The sequence below is a fragment of the Neoarius graeffei genome, chromosome 10 (assembly GCF_027579695.1).
Source record: "Neoarius graeffei isolate fNeoGra1 chromosome 10, fNeoGra1.pri, whole genome shotgun sequence".
Taxonomy (NCBI): Eukaryota; Metazoa; Chordata; class Actinopteri; order Siluriformes; family Ariidae; genus Neoarius; species Neoarius graeffei.
The window spans coordinates 48,422,388-48,447,214 of record NC_083578.1 but is presented as its reverse complement, the minus strand read 5'-3'; the positions used below and the strand labels follow the sequence as shown (position 1 = coordinate 48,447,214).

At 42.0% G+C, this 24,827-nt stretch overlaps 1 protein-coding gene across 1 annotated transcript in view; it reads right to left on the bottom strand.

Moving 5' to 3' along the window:
- Positions 1-8,108: 8,108 nt before the first annotated feature.
- The window catches only part of avp (arginine vasopressin), a 49,031-nt gene continuing 32,312 nt past the window's right edge, over positions 8,109-24,827 (bottom strand). The window contains exons 2-3 of the mRNA XM_060932718.1: positions 14,230-14,434; positions 8,109-8,242 (exon numbers count right to left, since the gene is read on the bottom strand). Of these exons, the coding sequence (XP_060788701.1) occupies positions 8,109-8,242; positions 14,230-14,434 (339 nt within the window). The remainder of the gene's footprint in view (positions 8,243-14,229; positions 14,435-24,827) is intronic.

The following is a 24,827-nucleotide window of genomic DNA, read 5'->3' as shown; positions in this document are numbered from 1 at the left end:
TCAGAGACAAATTGCACAATATTAAGTGAAATACACTGAAGTATATATCTGTGCAAGATATAAGTGGCATAAATGTTACAAATGCAAATGGATTTCCAACAATGATTGGATTTGACCCTGTGATGACCTGGCGACTTGTCCAGGGTGTACCCCGCCTTTTGCCCGTAGTCAGCTGCGATGGGCTCCACCTTGTCTGCGACCCTGTAGAACAGGGTAAAGCGGCTAGAGATGATGAGATGAGATTGGATTTGAATTTGGGTTTGAAACATGGAATGCCCACATGAATAGCGTGCACAGGATTCAATGTGCATTGGAACACACAAAGATGATATGAACTGAATTTTACAGGCTGCAGCTTGTTTTTACTAAGCACTATTTAAGATTTATTTTTCACCTATCTGAGATGAGTCTACCTATGGTCCTGCTCAACTAAACTTTATAAATCCCACCTGAATTAAAGCCTGCTCTGAATTCTGTCCCTTCAGGAACAGAGATAAACACCACTGAATCAGTCAGTTTGGTTATAAATCACAAACAGGGGTTGAATGATAAATGGTAATATAATATGGATATAGAAAAAATACAGTGGGGCAAAAAAGTATTTAGTCAGTCACCAATTGTGCAAGTTCTCCCACTTTAAAAGATGAGAGAGGCCTGTAATTTTCATCATCGGTATACCTCAACTATGAGAGACAAAATGAAAAAAAAAAAACATCCAAAAAATCACATTGTCTGATTTTTAAAGAATTTATTTGCAAATTATGGTGGAAAATAAGTATTTGTTCAATAACAAAAGTTCATCTCAATACTTTGTTGACAATGACAGAGGTCAAACGTTTTCTCTAAGTCTTCACAAGGTTTTCACACACTGTTGCTGGTATTTTGGCCCATTCCTCCATGCAGATCTCCTCTAGAGCAGTGATGTTTTGGGGCTGTCGCTGGGCAACACGGACTTTCAACTCCCTCCAAAGGTTTTCTCTGGGGTTGAGATCTGGAGACTGGCTAGGCCACTCCAGGACCTTGAAATGCTTCTTACGAAGCCACTCCTTTATTGCCCGGGCGGTGTGTTTGGGATCATTATCATGCTGAAAGACCCAGCCATGTTTCATCTTCAATGCCCTTGCTGATGGAAGGAGGTTTTCGCTCAAAATCTCACGATACATGGCCCCATTCATTCTTTCCTTTACACGGATCAGTCGTCCTGGTTTGCAGAAAAACAGCCCCAAAGTATGATGTTTCCACCCCCATTCTTCACAGTAGGTATGGTGTTCTTTGGATGCAACTCAGCATTCTTTCTCCTCCAAACACGACAAGTTGAGGTTTTACCAAAAAGTTCTATTTTGGTTTCATCTGACCATATGACATTCTCCCAATCCTCTTCTGGATCATCCAAATGCTCTCTAGCAAACTTCAGACTGGCCTGGACATGTACTGGCTTAAGCAGGGGGACACGTCTGGCACTGCAGGATTTGAGTCCCTGGCGGCGTAGTGTGTTACTGATGGTAGCCTTTGTTACTTTGGTCCCAGCTCTCTGCAGGTCATTCACTAGGTCCCCCCATGTGGTTCTGGGATTTTTGCTCACCGTTCTTGTGATCATTTTGACCCCACGGGGTGCGATCTTGCGTGGAGCCCCAGATCGAGGGAGATTATCAGTGGTTTTGTATATCTTCCATTTTCTAATAATTGCTCCCACAGTTGATTTCTTCACACCAAGCTGCTTACCTATTGCAGATTCAGTCTTCCCAGCCTGGTGCAGGTCTACAATTTTGTTTCTGGTGTCCTTTGACAGCTCTTTGGTCTTGGCCATAGTGGAGTTTGGAGTGTGACTGTTTGAGGTTGTGGACAGGTGTCTTTTATACTGATAATGAGTTCAAACAGGTAACGAGTGGAGGACAGAGGAGCCTCTTAAAGAAGAAGTTACAGGTCTGTGAAAGCCAGAAATCTTGCTTGTTTGTAGGTGACCAAATACTTATTTTACCAAGGAATTTACCAGTTAATTCATTAAAAATCCTACAATGTGATTTCCTGGATTCTTTCCCCCCATTCTGTCTCTCATAGTTGAAGTGTACCTATGATGAAAATTACAGGCCTCTCTCATCTTTTTAAGTGGGAGAACTTGCACAATTGGTGGCTGACTAAATACTTTTTTGCCCCACTGTAACTGTAATGTTTTGTATATAGGTTTGATCAGTAAAGCAATACGTCTTCATTGTATTAATTTCTTTCATTGGATCATCTGAAAAATTGTTAGAGAATTGTATTGTTATATTGTATTGTCACAGAACTTGATGTCAAACCTGACAACACACTCAAAATACTTTTGTTAGTCAAATTAGGTCATTAAAATAGAAACAACTTGTTTATATTCCCATGATATCTCTGTTGAGGAGTCCATAAAATAACACAGAAACTGAACGGTTATCCTCCCAAATTTTTAACAATCATGAAACAATTTTTAATTTCCAAATTAACATTAGATCAAGATTGACTGCAGATACAAAAATGACTCAAATATTTTTTCTTCTCTTTCAAAAAGATCCCTTACCTTCAGTGGTGATGAAGATGATGGAACACAGGAGGAGAAGCAATACGGCTGTAGATCAGAACTCCATGGTGAGAATGAACATGTGCAGATTAACTTTTTCGTTTATTGCGTACTTTCATTTTCACTGTGGAGGTACAGAGTCTTATAATTTGCATTCCTAGTAACACCTATGTTCATCCTCCGACTTGTCTAAGCACATTCCATGCACACAGTATCTAAGCATTAGATGATTATTTAACAGACACAAAGAATGCAAGGAAAACTCATTGAGTATGCGGCAGGTGTAAACAAGGGTTACAGTCAGAAGTTTAAAAATAAATAAATAAAAATGGTTCTTTCAAATGTTTACTTGACAATCTATCCATCCATTATCTGTAACCGCTTATCCTGTGCAGGGTTGCAGGCAAGCTGAGGCGGGGTACACCCTGGACAAGTCGCCAGATCAACATAGGGCTGACAGATACAAACAAAAATTCACACCTATGGTCAATTTAGAGCCACCAGTTAACCTAACCTGCATGTCTTTGGACTATGGGGGAAACCAGAGCACCCAGTGGAAACTTATGCAGACACAGAGAGAACATGTAAACACTAGACAGAAAGGCCCCCGTCGGCCACTTGGCTCAAACCCAGAACCTTCTTGCTGTGAGGTGACAGTGCCAACCACTGTGCCATCACAATGAATCTATTTCTAAGGTTAATGTATTTGAAAATCACAAGAATAATTTTGCTTTTGTGTCAGTCATTTTATCAGGGAAAATTTTCTGTTGGTTTTGCCTTTTTTTGTGATACTTTTTACGAATAATGTTCAGTAACAAAACTACTTTAGAGTTTAAATGTACAAGAAGTTTCTTGGCTGACATTTCTTTGTATTACACTGCCTGGCCAAACAAAATTGACCATTTTGATTTAAATAAGCAAATGTTTTTGATTGGATCATTACTGCAGTGATTAATATATTTCAGCTGGCAGTGAGTGTGTGTCTTTTTTGGCCAGGCAGTATAATTTTCCAGTGGAGTGTGTAGATTACTGTAAACACTGGATCTTATACAGAACTATTCAGTTCATCATAATGATTGTCAAAGCAATATATGGTGTCCCAAAAGTCTCATCAACACTTTTTAGCAAAATGTAACTATAATTACAAAACATCCTCTACATAATTGCTAGTTCTTTCTAATCACACACGGAGTCATCACTCTCATTCATGATGAACTTGTGCTAACACATCTGGTGTTATGCATGTAACTGCGCTTCGTATACATTCTTTTAAATGATCTTGTGCTGTAGCAAAGTCATTCTTAAAGACTGGACCATATATATATATATATATATATTAGGGCTGCTCGATATTGGAAAAAATCAATATCACGATTTTTTCAGTAAATATCGATATCGCGATTTTTAAAACGATATTTATACACCTTTTTTTAAAGCCCTGATCATCAACACCTGAGGCACCGGGCCACATTTTTATAGTACAGGCCTCATAGGCTACCTGTCAACCCTTCCCGTTGTACCCTGAAACGCCTTTTACTTAAACTATTTACTGTGCAAGCGCGTACTTTGCATAGGTCCTATCGCCTGCACAGGGCTCACGTTCTCCTCACTCAACATTTCCGATCACAGAGGATGGAGCCAGCGCTGGTATTACCAGTGATTACTGCGTAACATCCACACTGGCTCATAGCCAGCCAAGGATAAAATCTCTCTCTCACACACACACACACTACAACGTAAGCTTGTGTGTTGTTAAGACACCAACATTAAAACACGCACACACACGGACTGGCCATTGGGAGTAGCGGGAGTTTGTGGGCCGGCGGAGAAAAAAAAAAAAAAAAAAGTTGCGCGCTGGCCTTTAATATGATAAGCAATGTTAACAGTTTCTTTAAGAAACTGTTAACATTGCTTATCATATTAAAGGCCAGCGCGCAACTGTAATAAACAATGTTAACAGTTTCTTAAAGAAACTGTTAACATTGCTTATCATATTAAAGGCCAGCGCGCAACTGTTTTGTTTTTTTCTCCGCCGGCCCACACTGAACCACCGGGAAAACTCCCGCTACTCCCGATGGCCAGTCCGTGTGAACACGCACAATATAGAGACAAGTCCTTAAGAATTAACATACATGAAAATAGCTCAGCGGCATGTAAACATTCCCTGAAAGTGTAGGTGGCACTGCGGCTAGATGCTACGTGAAATGGCACAAGGCAAACACCATGCGTCGCTCAGTCAACAGACAAAATCCACGAACCCAGTAGTCCTCCTACTACTGTGGGTTAGTGTTCTGTGGCCAAAAACACCCTATGCACAGTCATTCCAAAACATCCCCACTAGTTGCAGGTTATGTCTCAAATACAGATATGCGTTGTGGATTAAGCGATCTATTTTCAAGCATCAGGCTTCTCTTCCTTCATCTTCCAAATGTGGACTCCGCTATCTTTTTGGCATGTCAGCATTGAAATACCATTTGCAGAGATATTTCACTCGAAAAGTAAAAGCAACACATGATTAGGGCTACATGATTAGCAGGGGGACACCGTTTTAAGCGCATGGAATTTTAAAAACAATGTAATTACATCTGAGTCCGTCTACATCGCGCAATAAACCCGTCCTTAGCAGAACCTACTTCAAAGCATGATGCTAGCTGCAGATGCACAAGTCAAAATCAAATGAACCCAAGTAAACATGCCGCGGCGGGCAACATTAATAACCAAATTGCCTTACCTTAAAACGCTGCCTTGACCACAGGACGACTCGCAATTATTCCACTTAAATCCACACGGTTTAACACATCTAACACAGCTAGCAAGCTGGATATGTGCTAATATTGTTGTGCTTGTTTTCTTCCGTAGATGCCATTTTTACATTACCCAGTCCCACATCCAAAAATATGACGTAAATATATGTTAATTGTATTATTATAACTATTAGCAAGCAAATCAAACAACATATTAACAAATCAATATATCAAATCACCCGACACGTATGAAAACAGAAGAACTGATTTTTTACTGTTGCGGAGATATCGCGGGAGTAGAATGGATGACGTATGCAAGGCTACGGTGTGCCTTAGGGGACAGAAGGGTTCGTTTTACCTTACTGTCACGTCAATGTTATTGTTGTTTTATTGCCATTGTAGAAATATTGTGCACGTCCCTTTCGACAAATGACAAAAAATCGTTTCATATCGATATTATGAATTTTGATATCGTTTGACACCAATATCGATATCGCGATAAAAATACGATATATTGCACAGCTCTAATATATATATATATATATATATATATATATAATTTTTTAATATATGTATATGGTCAATATATATATATCCATTATCTGTAGCTGCTTATCCTGTTCTACAGGGTCACAGGCAAGCTGGAGTCTATCCCAGCTGACTATGGGTGAGAGGCGGGGTACACGCTGGACAAGTCACCAGGTCATTGCAGGGCTGACACAGAGACAAACAACCATTCACACCTACGGTCAATTTAGAGCCACCAATTAACCTAACCTGCATGTCTTTGGACTGTGGGGGAAACTGGAGCACCCAAAGGAAACCCACGCAGACACAGGGAGAACATGCAAACTCCACACAGAAAGGCCCTTGCTGGCCGCAAACCCAAAACCTCCTTGCTGTGAGGTGACAGTGCTAACCACTACACCACTGTGCCACCCATATTGTGCCGGAACATGACGGAACAAGATCCGAAACCTCCGTCGTCGGATCCGGCAGCTATTTTCATTTCATTCGGTGTTCCGGCAGCTATTTAAATGGATCAGATCACCTCCATGACCATCACAAAGGGGAAAAAAATCAAACAATAAATTAAATAAATAAGTAAATAAAAATTTGTGTAGTGTTCGGTTTTGATTTTGATATCTGTTGTTGATTTCTCTCCTATGACATCCACAAAATCTATGCGGAGGGGGGGGGGGGGGGGGACATGGGGTGTATACTTCCGTTCAATAGAACACCGGGTTTTTTGTAGCCGTTAGCTTGCGCTGTGGAAAAAATGGCAAAAAAACAAGAAAGCTTACTAAAATTTTTAAAATGGATTCTCCAACTTGTTTTGTAAACCCTTTATTTCTTAACTATTACTTGAATTGATTGTACTTATGTTTGCTGGCACTGCTTTTAAATTATTCTCTTTTTTGGGCTTTTTCCACCTTTATTGGATAGGACAGTGTAGAGACAGGAAATGAGCAGGAGAAAAACAGGGAGGGCTCGGAAAGCGACCACAGCTTGGAATCGAACCCGGGTCCCCGGATTTATGGCATGGCACCTTATCCACCTGAGCCACAAAGTCCTACTGGCAGTGCTTTTAAAAACCTTACTTAAATCCTTAAAACGAGTCATTTAACTCATGTGTGATCTGATCTCCAATGGTGAAATAAACCGGTTGTGATATGAGTATAGTCTGTTATTTTAGAAGATAAATTTAATATCTAATTTAATATATAGCCTAATAAAAATCATATTTTATAACATAATATCACGACATATTACTGTCTGTAACTATTCGTCACTAAAGCGTTTTCTAAGTTCATAATGTCTGATATTATTATTATTATTATTATTATTATTATTATTATTTTTACACACACAATAGGCGCGTGTGTGCGTAAAGTTATAGTAAACCACCCCCTGCCTTTTTTTTTTTTTTTGAGTCACCGGACCCACCCACGTTCCGGGACCTCCCACTTCACAAATTAAGCACTGTATATGAACAATTTTGGAAGATATATTTTCCTAGAAAGTGTGAAATTCCACTATGTATGGAAACTTTTGGGACACCCTGAATATTTACAAATATCTAGTATCTCTGAACGGTTAAGGTTAAATAAACAACTAAACAATCATATAACGTGAAATTAATAAAATTGGACACTATTCACGACAGAAATTAAAGGTTAATGCTGTGATTGAAGAAAGAAGAGGATCACATTCCAGGCATGCCTGAGGCAATTGCATGCATGAGTACAAATAAAAACTCCTTTGAGAATAGTTATAATGCTCAGATTAAATACAAGCTTTTCCCCTACAGTTCTTTTAAATCGATTCCATACATATTTGTGTGAAATGTCTGTTAGTCACAGGATGTTTACTCCTGTCTTAGATCTGTCAGAGATAAAGAATATTGGGGATAATGCATCAGTCACATCAGTAAACCTGGATAATATTAATGTTGACAACCATCTTAAATCCTGGGAAGCAGTTTGGCGTGACAGTGAGTCACTGATGAATGAAAGTGGTTAGTCTTGTTTCCAGAACAATAAAGTTGCAATGAATAAGAACTTACCTGAACCCAAATGAAGTAGGAGAAAGGAGTGTACTCGAAAAAAAGAATACAAGAGTAAACACACTTATTAGCATATCACAGTGCAAGAAATATTTATTAACTACATATTTACACACTTAAGTCGAGGAAGAGTGCAGTTCATCACAATAAATGTTAATGTAATACACACTAAAATATGTAGGAGGTGGTTTTGTGTTAAGTTTTTGTATGTTAATACAAATAATCAAGCATTTCTGAACTGTTGAACATCTCTCTACTTCACAGCCTCCAGGCTGAGGAGATGCAGAAGCATCTCTCCTGTTGAAATACTGCTCAATACAGTGCTTCCTTCTGCAGGACGGTAATTCCTGCTGTCTTCTGAGCAGCCAGAATCCAGAACACAACTCTCTGAAAAAAAGGGCAATACCAAAACCTTATACAAAATTATCACATGTAGAGGCAAAATATGTAAAATTTGTTTCACTTTCATAAATCAGGAACAGTCACTTGGCAAGATGATTTGTGTGACCTACCAATGATATTCTGTTTGCTGGTAAAAACAAACATTGTATAAACTAAAATTAATAGGCTGTAGCTTGTTAGCCACCTAAGTCACAGATGATTATTAGCTGTTACCAGAGGGTTTGCAAATCCAGCCACTGGGGGTGCATAAGCGTACTCTTGGTGTCGGTCCCAAGCCCAGATAAATTGGGCAGGGTTGTGTCAGGAAGGACATCTGGTGTAAAACCGTGCCAAATCTAACATGCAAATTGAAAAGAGAAATACCATACTGGATAGGTTGGGGCACGGGTTAACAACGACTACCTCCAGTACTGTTGGTCAACAGGGTGCCGGTGGAAAGTATGCTACTGTTGCGTCAAAATGGAGAAGGGGAAAGAGAGGGGGAGGCATGTTAGGAGAGAGCATGAAAGATGGAAGGGAAGGAGGTTAGAATTGAGGGTAGGAACATTGAATGTGGGAACATTGACTGGCAGAGCGAGAGAGTTAGCAGGTACAATGGAAAGAAGGAAGTTGGACATTTTGTGTGTGCAGGAGATGAGGTGGAAGGGAAGCAAGGCCAAGAACATTGGAGGTGGATGCAAGTTGTTTTATTATGGAGTCAATGGAAAGAGAAATGGTGTTGGTATTGTTTTGAGGGGAGAGTTGGTCAACAGTGTGATTGATGTGAAGAGGGTGTCAGATAGAGTGATAGGCATGAAGTTGGAGATTCAAGGAGTGGTAATCAATGTTGTGTGTGCGTATGCCCCACAGGTTGGATGTGAGAATGAAGAGAAAGAGTCTTTCTGGGAAAAGATGGATGAAGTGGTAGAAAGTATACCGAGGGAGGAGCGCATGCTGATAGGAGCAGATTTCAACAGACATGTTGGCGAGGGAAACAGAGGAGATGAAGGCGTAATGGGCAGATAAATGTGGAAGAAATGTGGAAGGGCAATGTAAGAGAAATGTGGAAGGGCAAATGGTGGTTGATTTTTCAAAGAGGATGAATTTGGCAATAGTCAATACATACTTCAAGAAGAAAGAGCAGCACAGGGTGACATTTAAGAGTGGAGGAAAATCTACACAGGTGGACTAGATACTCTGCAGAAGGGGTAAGCTGAAGGAAATTGGAGACTGTAAAGTGATGGAAGGGGAGAGTATAGCTAGACAACATCGAGTGGTTGTGTGCAGGATGAGCTTGAAAGTGGAAAAGAGGAAGCGTGAAATAGTGGAGCCGAAGATGAAGTAGTGGAAACTAAAAGAGGTTGAACATCAGAAGGAGTTTAGGGAAGAAATGAGACAAGCATTGAGTGGTCATGGAAGTCTGCCAGAAATTTGGAATACTACTACTGTACTAGTAAGAGAGGCAGCAAGAAAGGTGCTAGGGTGGCCTTCAGGAAGGAAGACCTATGGTGGTGGAACAAAGAAGTGCCGGAAATGATAAAAGAGAAAAGGCTAGCAAAGAAGAATTGGGATGATCAGAGAGATGAGGAAAGCAGGCGGTTATACAGAGAGACAAGACAGAAGGCAAAAGGAGCAGTAGTGAAGGTGAAAGCAGATGCATACCAGGAGTTGTACAAAAGACTGGAGACCAAAGAAGGAGAGAAAGACCTGTATAGACTAGCTAGGCATAGAAACAGGGAGGTGAGGGATGTACAGCAGGTAAGAGTGATGAAAGATGGAAATGTGCTGACAAAGAGAGTGTATTAAGAATGTGGAAAGAGCACTTTGAGGATTTATTAAATGAGGAGAATCCAAGAGAGAAAAGGTCAGATTCATTGGAGACAGCAAATCAGGAAGTAGAGTTGGTTAGTAAAGATGAGGTGAGGGCAGCCATGAAAAGAATGAAGACTGGGAAAGCAGTCAGACCAGATGGTATCCCAGTTGAGGCTTGGAGATGTTTGGGTGAGACAGCTGTGGAGTTCCTGATGAGATTGTTTAATAAGATCCTAGAGAAGGAGAAAATGCCAAATGAATGGAGAAAGATTGTGCTAGTCCCAATATATAAGAATAAGGGAGATGTACAGGGCTGCAGTAACTACAGAGGGATAAAATTGATGAGCCACACCATGAAGTTATGGGAAAGGGCATTGGAGGCGAGATTGAGAAGAGAGGTAGCAATCTGTGAACAGCAGTACGGGTTTATGCCAAGGAAGAGCACGTCAGATGCAATTTTTTCTTTAAGAATGTTAATGGAGAAGTACAGGGAAGGCCAGAGAAAGCTACATTGTGTGTTTGTAGACCTGGAGAAGGCATACGATAGAGTGCCGAGAGATGAGTTATGGTATTGTATGAGAAACTGTGGAGTGAATGAGAAGTATATCAGAGTGGTGCAAGACATGTATGAGAACAGTGAAACACCAGTGAGGTATGCAGTTGGACCGACTGAATGGTTCAAGGTGAAGGTGGGATTTCATCAAGGATCTGCTTTGAGTCCTTTCTTGTTTGCCATCGTGATGGATAGCTTGATGGACAAAGTGAGTCAAGAGTCACCATGGAACATGATGTTTGCGGATGATATTGTGATATGTGGTGAAAGTGGAAAGGAGGTTGAGCTGGGTTTGGAGAGATGGAGGTATGCAGTGGAATGAAGAGGAATGAAGGTGAGCAGTAGCAAAACAGAATACATGTGCATCAATAAGAATGGAGATGAGAGTGTAGTGAAGATGCAAGGAGTAGACATAAAGAAAGTTGGTGAATTCAAGTACCTGGGGTCAACTGCGCAGGAAAATGGGGGCTGCGATAGTCAGGTGAGAAAATGAGTGCAGGCAGGGTGGAGCAGTTGGAGAAGGATTTCAGGAGTCATTTGTGATAGGAACATCCCAGCAAAAGTGAAAGGCAAGATGTATAAGACAGTAGTGAGACCAGCTATGATGTATGGATTGGAGACAGTACCCTTAAAGAAGAGACAGGAGGCAAAGTTGAAGGTGGTGGAGTTGAGGATGTTATGGTTTGCGATGGGAGTGACAAGGTTGGACAGGATAAGGAACGAGCACATCATAGGGATAGCACGTGTGGAGAGCTTGGGAATTAAGCTAAGAGAGATGAGACTGAGATGGTATGGGCACATCCTGAGAAGAGATGCAGAGCATGTTGGAAGGAGAATGTTGAGGATGGAACTGCCAGGCACACGAAAATGAGGATGGTCAAAGAGGAGATGCATGGATGTGGTGAGAGAGGACATGAAAGTGGCAGGTGTGGTAGAGAAGGATGCGGAAGACAGGAAGCAATGGAGACGAAAGATCCGCTGTGGCGACCCCTAATCGGGAGCAGCCAAAAGAAGAAGACCAGAGGGTTTGCATCATTTGAAGGAGTTACTTCTGTATAGTTTTAATGTATCTCCAATGGAAATGAAGGGATTCTAACTAAATAAAGCTTAAAACAGTAAAAACTTAAAACAACAAAATAGCCAGACATTTCATTGACATCGATGGATTAGCGAAATAGATAATGGATCAATGGATGTGAAAGGGTGCCCTCTGGTGGTGAATTGCCCATGGTGTTATGCATATAACGTACACCATGGGCAATTCACCACCAGAGGGCACCCTTTCACATCCATTGATCCATTATCTATTTCCCTAATCCATCAGAGTTAGGAGAGAAACTGGAGCCAATCCCAGCTGACTTTGTGCAAAAGGTAGGGAACACCCTGGGTGGGTCACCAATCTATCACAAGGCTAACACAAAGAAAAACAACCATTCACACTCACATTTACACCAATGAGCAATTTTGAGTGCCCAGTTGATGTAATCCACCCACTTTGCACTGTGGAGCACCCAGAGGAAACCCATGCAGGCATGGGGTGAACATGCAAACTCCACACAGGACAGCCCCAATCTGCCGCAAGGATTGAACACAGAACCTCCTTGCTGTGAGACAACAGTGCTCCACCCTCCCACATGTAGATCTTATTATTGGTACAATCCTTGAGGATTGAGGTATACAGAAGATTGGTGGAGGAGTTTGTCTTGTGGTGCAGGGAAAAACAAACCTGCAGCTAACATCAGGAAGAAAAAGGAACTGATGGCGGACTTGCAGCATGTGTTTAAATCTGCTTTTTTTTTAAAAAAAAATATCCAATCTGAATCTGACCTTCCTCATTGACTGTCCACGTTATATTTTGCAAGTGTTCAGATCTGTGTGTCCATGTGGTAGTCCTCATTTTCAGTCTTATTCACACTGGTTGCTATAGTAATGACATTGCCCCCAGAAATAGAAATGACATTGCGCCCAAAAGTAGAAGTAGTTGTCATAAACAAATCAAAATGTAGGGTAATGAAATGGGCTTGCTTATTTACCTCATGGCAATGTGGAGCCATAGCACAGGTTTGATTAAAAATAAATAAATAAAAAGACAGCATCAGAGACAGAAGAGGCTTTATTTTGTGCACAACCAAACTAGAATGTTTCCTGTGTGTGATGTAAATATTAACTTTACATGGCATCAAAAGTAACAGACATAAAAAAAAACCCCACCTGAAATCCAATCAGGGCAGTCAGACAGAAAGTGATTTGAAAAATGTGATTTGAATCATATTTCAAACTGAATATGAATGTGGTTTTAAAGGAATTTGCAAAAATTGGATTTCATGATTTTAGGCTGTTCAGACTTGCTACATATAATCAGATTTGAATTGGATATGGTCAGATTTGGATTGACAATCTGGACAGAGCCTAATGTCAGGTGGTGGTGGTGGACATGGTGCAGTCCTAAACCTGAGGGTCTCCCTGAACTGCAGACCAAAGCACGATACAAGAAAGGCCAGAGTAGGCTCCTCTTCTGAACAAAGCTCAGGTCCTTCAATGTGTGCAGCAGGCTACTGGGACTGTTCTAGTCAATTGTGGCCAACATTCTTTTCTACGGTGTAGCCTGCCGGAAGAGAAGCATCTCTGCAGGAGATGCAAAACACCTCAATAACCTGGTCAAAAAGGCCAACTCCATCACAGGACTGACATTAGATTCATTAGAAACAATCACAAAGGAAAGGATGATGGAAAAAGTGGAGCTCATCATAAACAGTTCTGCCCATTTTCTCCATGGAGGTCTTACCAGGAGCACCTTTAGAGCTTGGGTCATACCACCACAGTGTTCAAGGGAGCATTATTGGTATCATTTCTACCAGGTGTCATCAGGCTCCACATCTCCTCCCAGTGGGACACATCCCTAGCTTCTCAGAATGAATGAACAACTGGAGAGAATTTATTCATATACACACACATACATGGATCACCACTACTTGATTATTGTGAATGAATGAATGAATGTCTGCTGTTATTCCACACCTTGTTGTAGTTTTACACCTATTTTGTTATTGTTATGTTTATACTGTCCTTCTACAACTTTGATTTTTGCACCTTATTACACGACACTGTATTTTTACACTGTATTTTCTCCCTAGAGCTGCTTTGCAAGTGTTGTTTTGTTAGACTGTTGTTCCTCTTGCTTGTCGTATGGCAAACAAGCAAAACAAATAAAGTGAGGGCAAGAATCACAAAACAGGGACTGGGAGCAAAAGAAGAACAAAGCATGAGCCCAGCACTGCCCATCAATCCCATTTTGCTAGTATTTTGGTTTACATAAAACAAGCCTGATCTTGCATTTGTCTTTAATTCATGTCAATATGGAATATTTGATATCTAAGTGATCATGGTACAGTTAAAATCACATGCAAGGCAAACTAATAAATGTGCACACAAATGGTAGCTATTGATGATGCTGTAGGTACGTACTGACAGAGTAAATTGCCCCTAAATGTGAATTAGTGTGTCAATGCTGTACTTTAAATTCATGAAACCCTCCAATAAGTGACAAAACAATCTTTGAGATTATATTACTAGACCCTAAATTTTGGGAAACTTAATTTTTTTTTTTTACTTGTGTTCCATCACTGACCTGAGTTACAGCAGACACCTGAAGCAGCACAGCGTCCCCCCTCAGATCCACATGCTCTCCCTCCAGTCTCACATGGAGTGGGAATGTAGGTCTCCTCCATGCATCTTGCTGCTTCAGGAGAGCCCACAGAGCAGCCTAAACCTGCTGCACAGCAAATACTGGGGCCAAAGCAGTGACCCCTGTCCCTGGGACCACATGCCATACACTATAGGAAGAAAAAAAAAGATAGTATATGTGTTCAAATATTTCTTTTAGAATGAACATAAAAAAATGCTCATAAAAAAAGAATGCTGGAGATGGAGTTGCCAGGTAGAAGGAAAAGAGGAAGACCAAAATGAAATTTACGGATGTGGTGAAGGAGGACATGAGTTCAGTTGGTGCTACAGAAAAAGATAGGGAGGAAAGGAAGAGATGGAGGGACATTATCCACTGTGGCAACCCCTAATGGGAACAGCCAAAACAGGAAGAGGAGGAAATGAAGAAGAAAAAGAAGAAATGCTAATAAATAAATAAATAAATAAATAAACAATAAATATCTCAGCTACAAGATGATATATTGTTGCTAGGATTTAAATAATATATTAGTTTACTAGTTGAGTATGCTATTTCTTGACATGATACTTTGTTTTCAGTTTTCAGGCTTTCAGTTAAGTTTTGGCCAAGATTTTAATATTGGTGCATAACTAATTATTTTCCCCATAGGTATAGTGATTAGATTAGATTAGATTAGATTAGATTAGATTAGATTAGATTAGATTAGATTAGATTAGATAAAACTTTAGTGATCTCTTTGGGAGGGTTCCCTTAGGGAAATTAAGATTCCAGCAGCATCATTACAGATAAAAAGAGAAAACAATTACAATTTTACATTGTAAAATAAATGCATTTAATATGCAACATTACATATGTTTTTTAAGCTAAGAAACCACTATGTAGCATATATTAAATTACTGTCATCAGCATTCAACAAGATGCTAATATATATCTTCTTCTTCTGGCTGCTTGACAGCAGTGGGTCGCCACAGCAAATCTTTCATCTCCATTGCTCCCTGTCTTCCACATCCTTCTCTACCACACCTGCCACTTTCATGTCCTCTCTCACCACATTCATGTCTCCTCTTTGGCCTTCCTCATTTTCGTGTGCCTGGCAGTTCCATCCTCAACATTCTCCTTCCAACATGCTCTGCATCTCTTCTCAGGATGTGCCCATATGGTACCATCTCAGTCTCATCTCTCTTAGCTTAATTCCCAAGCTCTCCACATGTGCTGTCCCTATGATGTGCTGGTTCCTTATCCTGTCCAACCTTGTCACTCCCATCGAAAACCTTAACATCCTCAACTACACCACCTCCAACTTTGCCTCCTGTCTCTTTGTTAAGAGTACTGTCTCCAATCCATACATCATAGCTGGTCTCACTACTGTCTTATACATCTTGCCTTTCACTTTTGCTAGGACTTTTCGATCCCAAATGACTCCCGAAATCCTTCTCCAACTGCTTCACCCTGCCTGCACTTGCTTTCTCACCTGACTATTGCAGCCCCCATTTTCGTGCACAGTTGACCCCAGGTACTTGAATTCACCAACTTTCTTTACGTCTACTCCTTGCATCTTCACTACACTCTCATCCCCATTCACATTGATGCACACTGTTTTGCTACTTGCTCACCTTCATTCCTCTTCATTCCAATGCATACCTCCATCTCTCCAAACCCAGCTCAACCTCCTTTCCACTTTCACCACATATCACAATATCATCCGCAAACATCATATTCCATGGTGACTCTTGCCTCACTTTGTCCGTCAAGCTATCCATCACTATGGCAAACAAGAAAGGGACTCAAAGCAGATCCTTGATGAAGTCCCACCTTCACCTTGAACCATTCAGTCGTTCCAACTGCACACCTCACTGCTGTTTCACTGTTCTCATACATGTCTTGCACCACTCTGATATACTTCTCATTCACTCCACAGTTTCTCATACAATACCATAACTCATCTCTCGGCACTCTATCGTATGCCTTCTCCAGGTCTACAAACACACAATGTAGCTTTCTCTGGCCTTCCCTGTACTTCTCCATTAACATTATTAAAGCAAAAATTGCATCCGACGTGTTCTTCCTTGGCATAAACCCATACTGCTGTTCACAGATTGCTACCTCTCTCCTCAATCTCGCCTCCAATACCCTTTCCCATAGCTTCATGGTGTGGCTTATCAATTTTATCCCTCTGTAATTACTGTAGCCCTGTACATCTCCCTTATTCTTGTATATTGGGACTAGCACTCTCTTTCTCTATTCATTTGGCATTTTCTCATTCTCTAGGATCTTATTAAAGAATCTCATTAGGAACTCCATAGCCGTCTCACCCAAACATCTCCAAGCCTCAATCGGGATACCATCTGGTCCGACTGCTTTCCCAGTCATGGCTGCCCTCACCTCATCCTTATTAACCAACTCTGCTTCCTGATTTGCTGTCTCCAACAAATCTGACCTTTTCTCTCCTTTGGATTCTCCTCATTTAATAAATCCTCAAAATACCCTTTCCACCTTCTTAATACACTCTCTTTGTTTGTTAGCACATTTCCATTTCCATCTTTCATCACTCTTACCTGCTGTACATCCCTTGCTTCCCTGTTTCTCTGCCTAGCTAGTCTGTACAGGTCTTTCTCTCCTTCATTGGTCTCCAGTCTTTTGTACAACTCCTGGTATGCATCTGCTTTCGCCTTCGCTACTGCTCTTTTTACCTTTTGTCTCGTCTCTCTGTATAACCGCCTGCTTTCCTCATCTCTCTGATCGTCCCAATTCTTTTTTGCTAGCCTCTTCTCTTTTATCATTTCCTGCACTTCTTTGTTCCACCACCATGTCTCCTTGTCTTCCTTCCTCCTTCCTGATGACCACCCTCGCACCTTCCTTGCTGCCTGCCTTACTCGTATAGCAGTAGTATCCCAATCTTCTGGCAGACTTCCATGACCACTCAATGCTCGTCTCATTTCTTCCCTAAACTCCTTCTGATGATCAATCTCTTTTAGTTTCCACCACTTAATCTTTGGCTCCACTATTTCACACTTCCTCTTTTTCACTTTCAAGCTCATCCTGCACATGACCACTTGATGTTGTCTAGCTACACTCTCCCCTTCCATCACTTTACAGTCTCCAATCTCCTTCAGGTTACCCCTTCTGCAGAGTATGTAGTCCACCTGTGTAGATCTTCCTCCACTCTTAAACATCACCCTGTGCTGCTCTTTCTTCTTGAAGTATGTATTGACTATTGCCAAATTCATCCTCTTTGAAAAATCAACCACCATTTGCCCTTCCACATTTCTCTCTCTTATATCATATCTGCCCATCACGCCCTCATCTCCTCTGTTTCCCTCGCCAACATGTCTGTTGAAATCTGCTCCTATCAGCACACGCTCCTCCCTCGGTATACTTTCTACCACTGCATCCATCTTTTCCCAGAAAAAACTCTCTCTCTTCATTCTCACATCCAACCTGTGGGGTGGAAGGGAAGCAAGGCCAAGGCCATCGCACACACAACATTGATTACCACTCCTTGAATCTCCAACTTCATGCCTATCACTCTATCTGACACCCTCTTCACATCAATCACACTGTTGACCAACTCTCCCCTCAAAACAATACCAACACCATTTCTCTTTCCATTGACTCCATAATAAAACAACTTGTATCCACCTCCAATGTTCTTGGCCTTGCTTCCCTTCCACCCCATCTCCTGCACACACAAAATGTCTAACTTCCTTCTTTCCATCATACCTGCTAACTCTCACTCTGCCAGTCAGTATTCCCATATTCAATGTTCCTACCCTCAATTCTAAGCTCCTTCCCTTCCATCTTTCATGCTCTCTCCTAACATGTCTCCCCCCTCTCTTTCTCCTTCTCTGTTTTGACGCAACAGTAGCATACTTTCCACCGGCACCCTGTTGACCAACAGTACTGGAGGTGGTTGTTGTTATCCTGGGCCCCGACCTATCCGGTATGGTGTTTCTCTTTTCAATTCGCATGTTAGATTTGGCACGGTTTTACGCCGGATGCCCTTCCTAACACAACCCTGTCCAATTTATCCTGGCTTGGGACCGGCATCAAGAGTATGCTTATGCACCCCCAGTGGCTGAATTATATGTGTGTGTGTGTGTGTGTGTGTGTGTGTGTGTGTGTTATCTAATTATTTAAACTATATAGATTGGAAATTAAGCTCTCAATATTCAGTAAAATGTCACATAGTTACGTAGCACCCCATCTGGAGATTCTTCAGCTTGCTAAGTCTGAGTGAGTTAATTACAGTCAACAAGTAAACAACATACAATAAAGCACACAGGCAATTTCACAGGGGGTACAATAGCAACATTTGCACACCTACTCTTGGTTCACCATCATTTGACATTGAACAGTTAAAACTGGCAATTAAACAAAGTTATTTGTTTTTTTATTGGAAAACATTTACAGTATTCAAAATTTTATATTATTATACATTCAGGACACTTTTTCAATGGAATAAAAACATGTATTCTATTCCCTTCTAGTTGGTTTCATTCATTTGGTTTGATAGCAAGCAATATTGTAAGGATATCTCTTATCCTATGTGTCTTATGTCACTCTACCCAATGGAGAATGAGCGTTGAATATGGCTTAAGATATTGCATGGTTACCAAGATAACATGACATCACATGTCAGAGCTGATGCAAATATTCAGTGAGAAAGTTTTCTGCTGTGCATGCACAGAAGCATTTCTTTGTTCGCCGAAGGTACCCACAGTAAACTGTCGCAGTGAATTGAAAATGCCAGAAGATACGTAATTACATGTAAAACTTCCGTGCTAGTGAGCAACTGTGACAATTTGTAAACAAACTCTTTGTAAAATCTATCACTGTTCCATCAAATGTTTATGTATAATAATAATAATAATAATAATAATAATAATAATAATAATAGCTGGCTTTTTTCATGGTATATCAGATACATTCCATTCAGCTAGCATGATATTGAACTCGTCTTCAACTCGTTCAATATCATGCTAGCTGAATGGAATATATCTGATATACCACTCAACACCAGCCAATATTATTTAAATATTTTACAGAATATAAGTATATATTTGGTTCTAAAGCTACAATCCAAGGTTAACGACACAGGACAACGGACAAATGACATTGCACGTACTATGCACCTGCGGCAAGGCCTGTAAGAACATCAGGGGCTTGAAGATACATCAGGCCAGGAAGGGGTGCACAACAGGGGTAGTGGCGACACAGTATACAGAAGCATCTTCTGGTGAGACGACGGCGGAGCTATGCCCGGAGGCAAACCACAGTGCCCAGAGCCTCCCAGTGTTGGTCACGCCTACTGCCAGCACTCTACTGGCTGACCCAATGGCAAGTAGTACCCAGAGCCACCAGCTACCTACCATCAGCTGCCAGAGATGAACAGAACCATCAGAGCCACCAAGCAGCACCTGCACCAGCTGTCCACGATGACACTCCAACAGCCTACTCAAGGATCCAGTGGCCCCAGTCCTCAAAGACAACCGAGTGGCATAAGTTTGATGGGGACGTTGACCAGGAGGGGATGGCTAAGGGGGATGTAGACCACTGGCTGGCTACTATAGCCACAATCATAGTTAACATCACAGCAAAGCAATTTGGGATGAAGGAGACCAAGCCCGCACTGCAAGCCTATGCTCCAAACCACGGAGCAAGGAGAATCCAGCGACTCAGGGAAGAGCTCAAGGCTCTCAAGAGGCAGTATAAGAAGGCAGGTGCTGTGGAGAGGGAAGGTCTGACAGATCTGTGGGCAATCCTGAGGAAGGAGCTACTGACCTTGTGGAGGGCAGAAAACCACAGGAGGAGGCGTAGGGAGAGGGCAAGGAGGAGAGCTGCATTCTTGGCCAACCCCTTCAAGCTGACCAAGAAACTTCTATGTCAGAAGAGGACTGGCCGTCTTACCTGCTCGAGAGAAGCCATTAATGGCCACCTTAATAGCACCTACAGTAATAGCAAGAGAGACCAACCCCTGGGAACGTGTGAGGCTCTTGTAACTCCACCAGAGCCAATAGCAGACTTCAATCTAAAGGAGCCCAGCCTAAAGGAAGTGGAGGAAGTGGTGAGGAAAGCAAGAGCCAGTTCTGCACCAGGCCCAAGCGGAGTGCCTTACAAAGTCTACAAGAACTGCCCAAAGCTACTGCACCGGCTTTGGAGGGCCTTGAAGGTGATCTGGAGAAGAGGGAAGATCGCCCAGTCATGGAGATATGCAGAAGGGGTGTTTATTCCGAAAGGAGACATCTGAGAAGGTTGATCAGTTTCGGATCATCTCTCTGCTCAGTGTAGAGAGTAAGATCTTCTTCAGCGTGCTGGCCAAGAGACTCACCAACTTCCTGCTGAACAATAATTACATTTACACCTCAGTACAGAAGGAAGGCATACCAGGTGTTGTGGGCTGCCTAGAGCACACAGGTGTGGTGACTCAGTTCATCAGGGAGGCGACAGAGGCAAGGCAAGGCAAGGCAAGTTTATTTATATAGCACATTTCATACACAGTGGCAGTTCAATGTGCTTTACAGAGGTAAAAGCAAAACAGTAAACAATAGAAAATAAAATTACATAAAATAAAGGGGGAAGAAGAGAGAAAAAATAATAAGAATTAAACAATAGTAGAAATAAAATAATAAAATGAAGTAAAAGTTCAATAAAAAACAGCAGAATAAAATAGAATAAAAGTTAAGTAAAGTTTAAAACATGCAGAGACTGTAAAAGTTAAGTAAAGTTTAAAACGTAAAGATGACAATATTTATCAGTTAGTAGAAAGCATCTGAGAACAGCTTGGTCTTTAGTCTAGATTTGAAGCTGCCAACAGCAGGAGCATTTTTGATGTCCTCTGGGAGTTGGTTCCATAGCTATACTGCATAGTAGCTAAAAGCTGCTTCACCACACTTTGTTTTAACAACAGCTTTTACCAGTAAATTTTGCTGCTGCAATCTGGTAGATCTGATTGGGTTAGGCTGCTGCAACATATCGGAGAGGTAATTGGGCCCTGTACCATTTAGAGATTTGTACACCAGCAGCAATGCTTCAAAGTCAATCTGTAGCTTACTGGAAGCCAGTGAAGGGACCTTAGAATTGGAGTAATGTGCTCTGTTCTTTTTGTTCATGTGAGAACCCTAGCCGCTGCATTTTGAATCACCTGAAGTCGTTTGATAGTCTTTTTTGGCAGGCCTGTGAAAAGGCCATTGCAGTAATCAATTCTGCTAGAGATGAAGGCATGTATAAGTTTTTCCAGATCATTTTTTGACATAAGTCCTCTTAGTTTGGAAATGTTTTTTAGGTGATAAAATGCCGATTTAGTGATTGCTTTCATGTGACTGTCAAAGTTTAGCTCGCTGTCAATGAAAACACCAAGATTTTTAACCATATCTTTTGTTTTAATCCCCTTTGTGTCAAGAATAATGGTAATCCTGAGTCTTTCATCTTTTTTCCCAAATAGAATTACTTCTGTTTTATCTGTGTTCAGCTGAAGAAAAGTTTGTGACATCCAGTTGTTGATTTGGTCGATACACTGGTTTCACATTCAAGAGGGGCATAATCATTAGGTGATAGAACAAAATAAATTTGGGTGTCATCTGCATAGCAGTGATACAAAATTGAGTTGTTCTTGATAATTTGTCCAAGTGGGAGCATATATAGGTTGAATAGTAATGGTCCAAGGATCGACCCCTGGGGGACACCACAGGTCAAGGACATTGATGTTGAGGTACAATTTCCCATGGTAACAAAGAAGCTTCTATCTTTTAAGTATGATTTTAACCAATTGATAACTTTACCAGTCAACCCAACCAAGTGTTCAAATCGATATAGCAGTATGTTGTGATCAACAGTATCAAAAGCTGCACTGAGGTCCAGTAACACCAGGACCGATGTTTTGCCTGCATCAGTATTAAGACGTATGTCATTTATAACTTTAATCAGCGCTGTTTCAGTGCTATGATTGGCACAAAATCCTGACTGAAAGTTATCAAAACAGCTGTTTGATATCAAGAAGGCAGTTAATTGATTGAAGACAATTTTTTCAAGGATTTTCCCGATGAATGGTAGATTTGATATTGGCCTGTAGTTGTTTAATACTGAAGCATCCAGATTATTCTTTTTAAGTAGGGGCTTTACAACAGAGGGCAGAGGGGACCTGGCAGTACTGTGGCTGGATCTCACCAATGCCTATGGTTCAACACCACATGAGCTGATAGGAGTGGCACTCAACAAACACCACGTTCCACAGAAGGTGCAACATTCTCACCTTGGACTACTACAGAAAGTTCAACCTGAGGGTATCTGTTGGTCTTACAATATCTGACTGGCACCAGCTTGAAGTGGGGATAATCACTGGCTGCACCTGTTCGCCTTAGCAATGAACATGCTGGTCAAGTCAGCAGAACCAGAGTGTTGAGGCCCTCTCAGCAAGTCAAGCATGAGACAGCCACCCATAACAGCCTTCATGGATGACATCATGGTAACAACAACAGCTGTGCCCAGAGCCAGGTGGATCCTTCAGGGGTTGGTGAAGCTCATGTCCTGGGCCTGCATGAGCTTCAAACCCACTAAATCCCATTCTTTGGTCCTGAAAAAAGGGAAGGTCATGGATAGATTCCGCTTCAGGCTGGGAGAAGACCAGATTCCATCGGTTATGGAAAAAACAGTGAAAAGTCTTCAACTGTAGCCTGAAGGATACAGATTCCATCAAGGCAACTAACGCCGACCTGGAGGGATGGTTGAAAGTGGTAGACAGGTCTGGTCTCCCTGGGCAATTCAAGGCATGGGTCTACCAGCACGGAATCCTCCCAAGAATCCTCTGGCCCTTGCTCATCTACGAGGTACCAGTGACTGCAGTAGAGAGATTTGAGTGCAAGGTGAGCAGCTATCTCCACAGGTGGCTAGGTTTGCCATGCAGCCTGTGCAGCATTGCTCTGTATGGGAACACCAATAAGGTTAGGCTCCCTCTCAGCTCAATCAGGGAGGAGTTCATTGTGGCTCAAGCGAGAGAACATCTGCAGTACACCAGATCAGGAGACAGCAAAGTAACCGATGCAGGGATTGTTGTAAAGACAGGGAAGAAGTGGAAGTCAGGTGAGGGAGTGCAGCAGGCAGAAGCTTGCCTACAGCAGAAGGTCCTTTTTGGGAGTGTGGTTTGTGGCAGAGCTGGGCTTGGATGTTTTCCATTGACCCGATTTAACACTGCCAGCAAGAAAGAGAGGTGAATGTTGGTTCAGGAAGAGGTGCGCTCTGCAGTGGAGGAAGAAAGAATGACTAGTGTCATGGCAATGAGACAGCAGGGTGCCTGGATGAGGTGGGAACATGCGATGGAGCGGAATGTCATCTGGCAGAACATCTGGAAGTGGAACACCCAGAGGATCAAGTTTCTGATCCAGAGGGTTTACGATGTCTTCCCCAGCCCTTCCAACCTGTTCAAATGGGGCAAGGTTGAAACACCAGCTTGTCCACTTTGCTCTAAAACTGGAGTAAAAGCCTCATCCTAAGCCACATCCTAAGCCACATCCTAAGCAGCTGCACCAAGGCACTGGGAGAAGGTCGCTATCGTTGGAGATACAACCAGGTCCTCAAATCCATCACCGAGGCAATCAGCAAGGGGATCAGTGATGGCAGGTGTACCAGCACCACAGCCAGAACTATCCAGTTCATGAAGGCAGGAGAGCAGCTCAAGAACAGACTCAAGAACTGCCCAGGAGGTCTGCTTTCCACAGCACGAGACTGGGTGATGTCAGTTGACATAGAAAGGCAGCTGAAGATTCCAGCTCATATCACCCAGACCACGCTGAGACCAGACATCATCTTGGTGTCAAATGCCACGAGACAGCTGATCCTCTTGGAGCTGACTGTGCCCTGGGAAGAGAGGATGGAGGAGGCACAGGAGAGGAAGAGGGCAAAATATCAGGAGCTTGTGGAGGACTGCCGCAGGAACGGGTGGAGGACCAGGTGCATGCCAGTGGAGGTGGGCTGTCAGGGGTTTGCAGGCCATTCCCTCAGCAAGGCCTATGGAATCCTGGGGACCATGGGTCAAAGCAGGAGAAGGGCTATTAACAATAATGTGGAGGCAACAGAAAAGGCATCCAGATGGCTCTGGCTGAAGAGGGGCGACAAGTGGGGGTCGTAGTATGCCACTTGGACACAGACCGGGGCTTGATCATCTGGTTGGGTCATCTGGCTGAGGGTGTCTGTTGTAAGACCTGAAACACCCGATGAAGCCAGGATACAACACTGATGATGTGTCCAAGTTCATACATCAGATGATGTATGTATCACCACAACATGAAAATATTTACTTCATGCAGGGCTTCTTTCATGTTTCAAATTTTTGTTGTTGTTGATGTCCATCTGTTCAGACAGGGGAGCTCCCTATGCTTTTCCCTATAACAGTTAATCTGATCATCAAATAAATGCCATCCAGTCCAAAATGATCTGGGTACATAAAGGAATACTCCAACATCGGTTAACAAAAGTGAGTGGTGTGACTGACCAGAAACCCTGAGTTCAACTACAAGGTCACTTCAGAGTCATCCAGCTGGCAATGCGTGTAA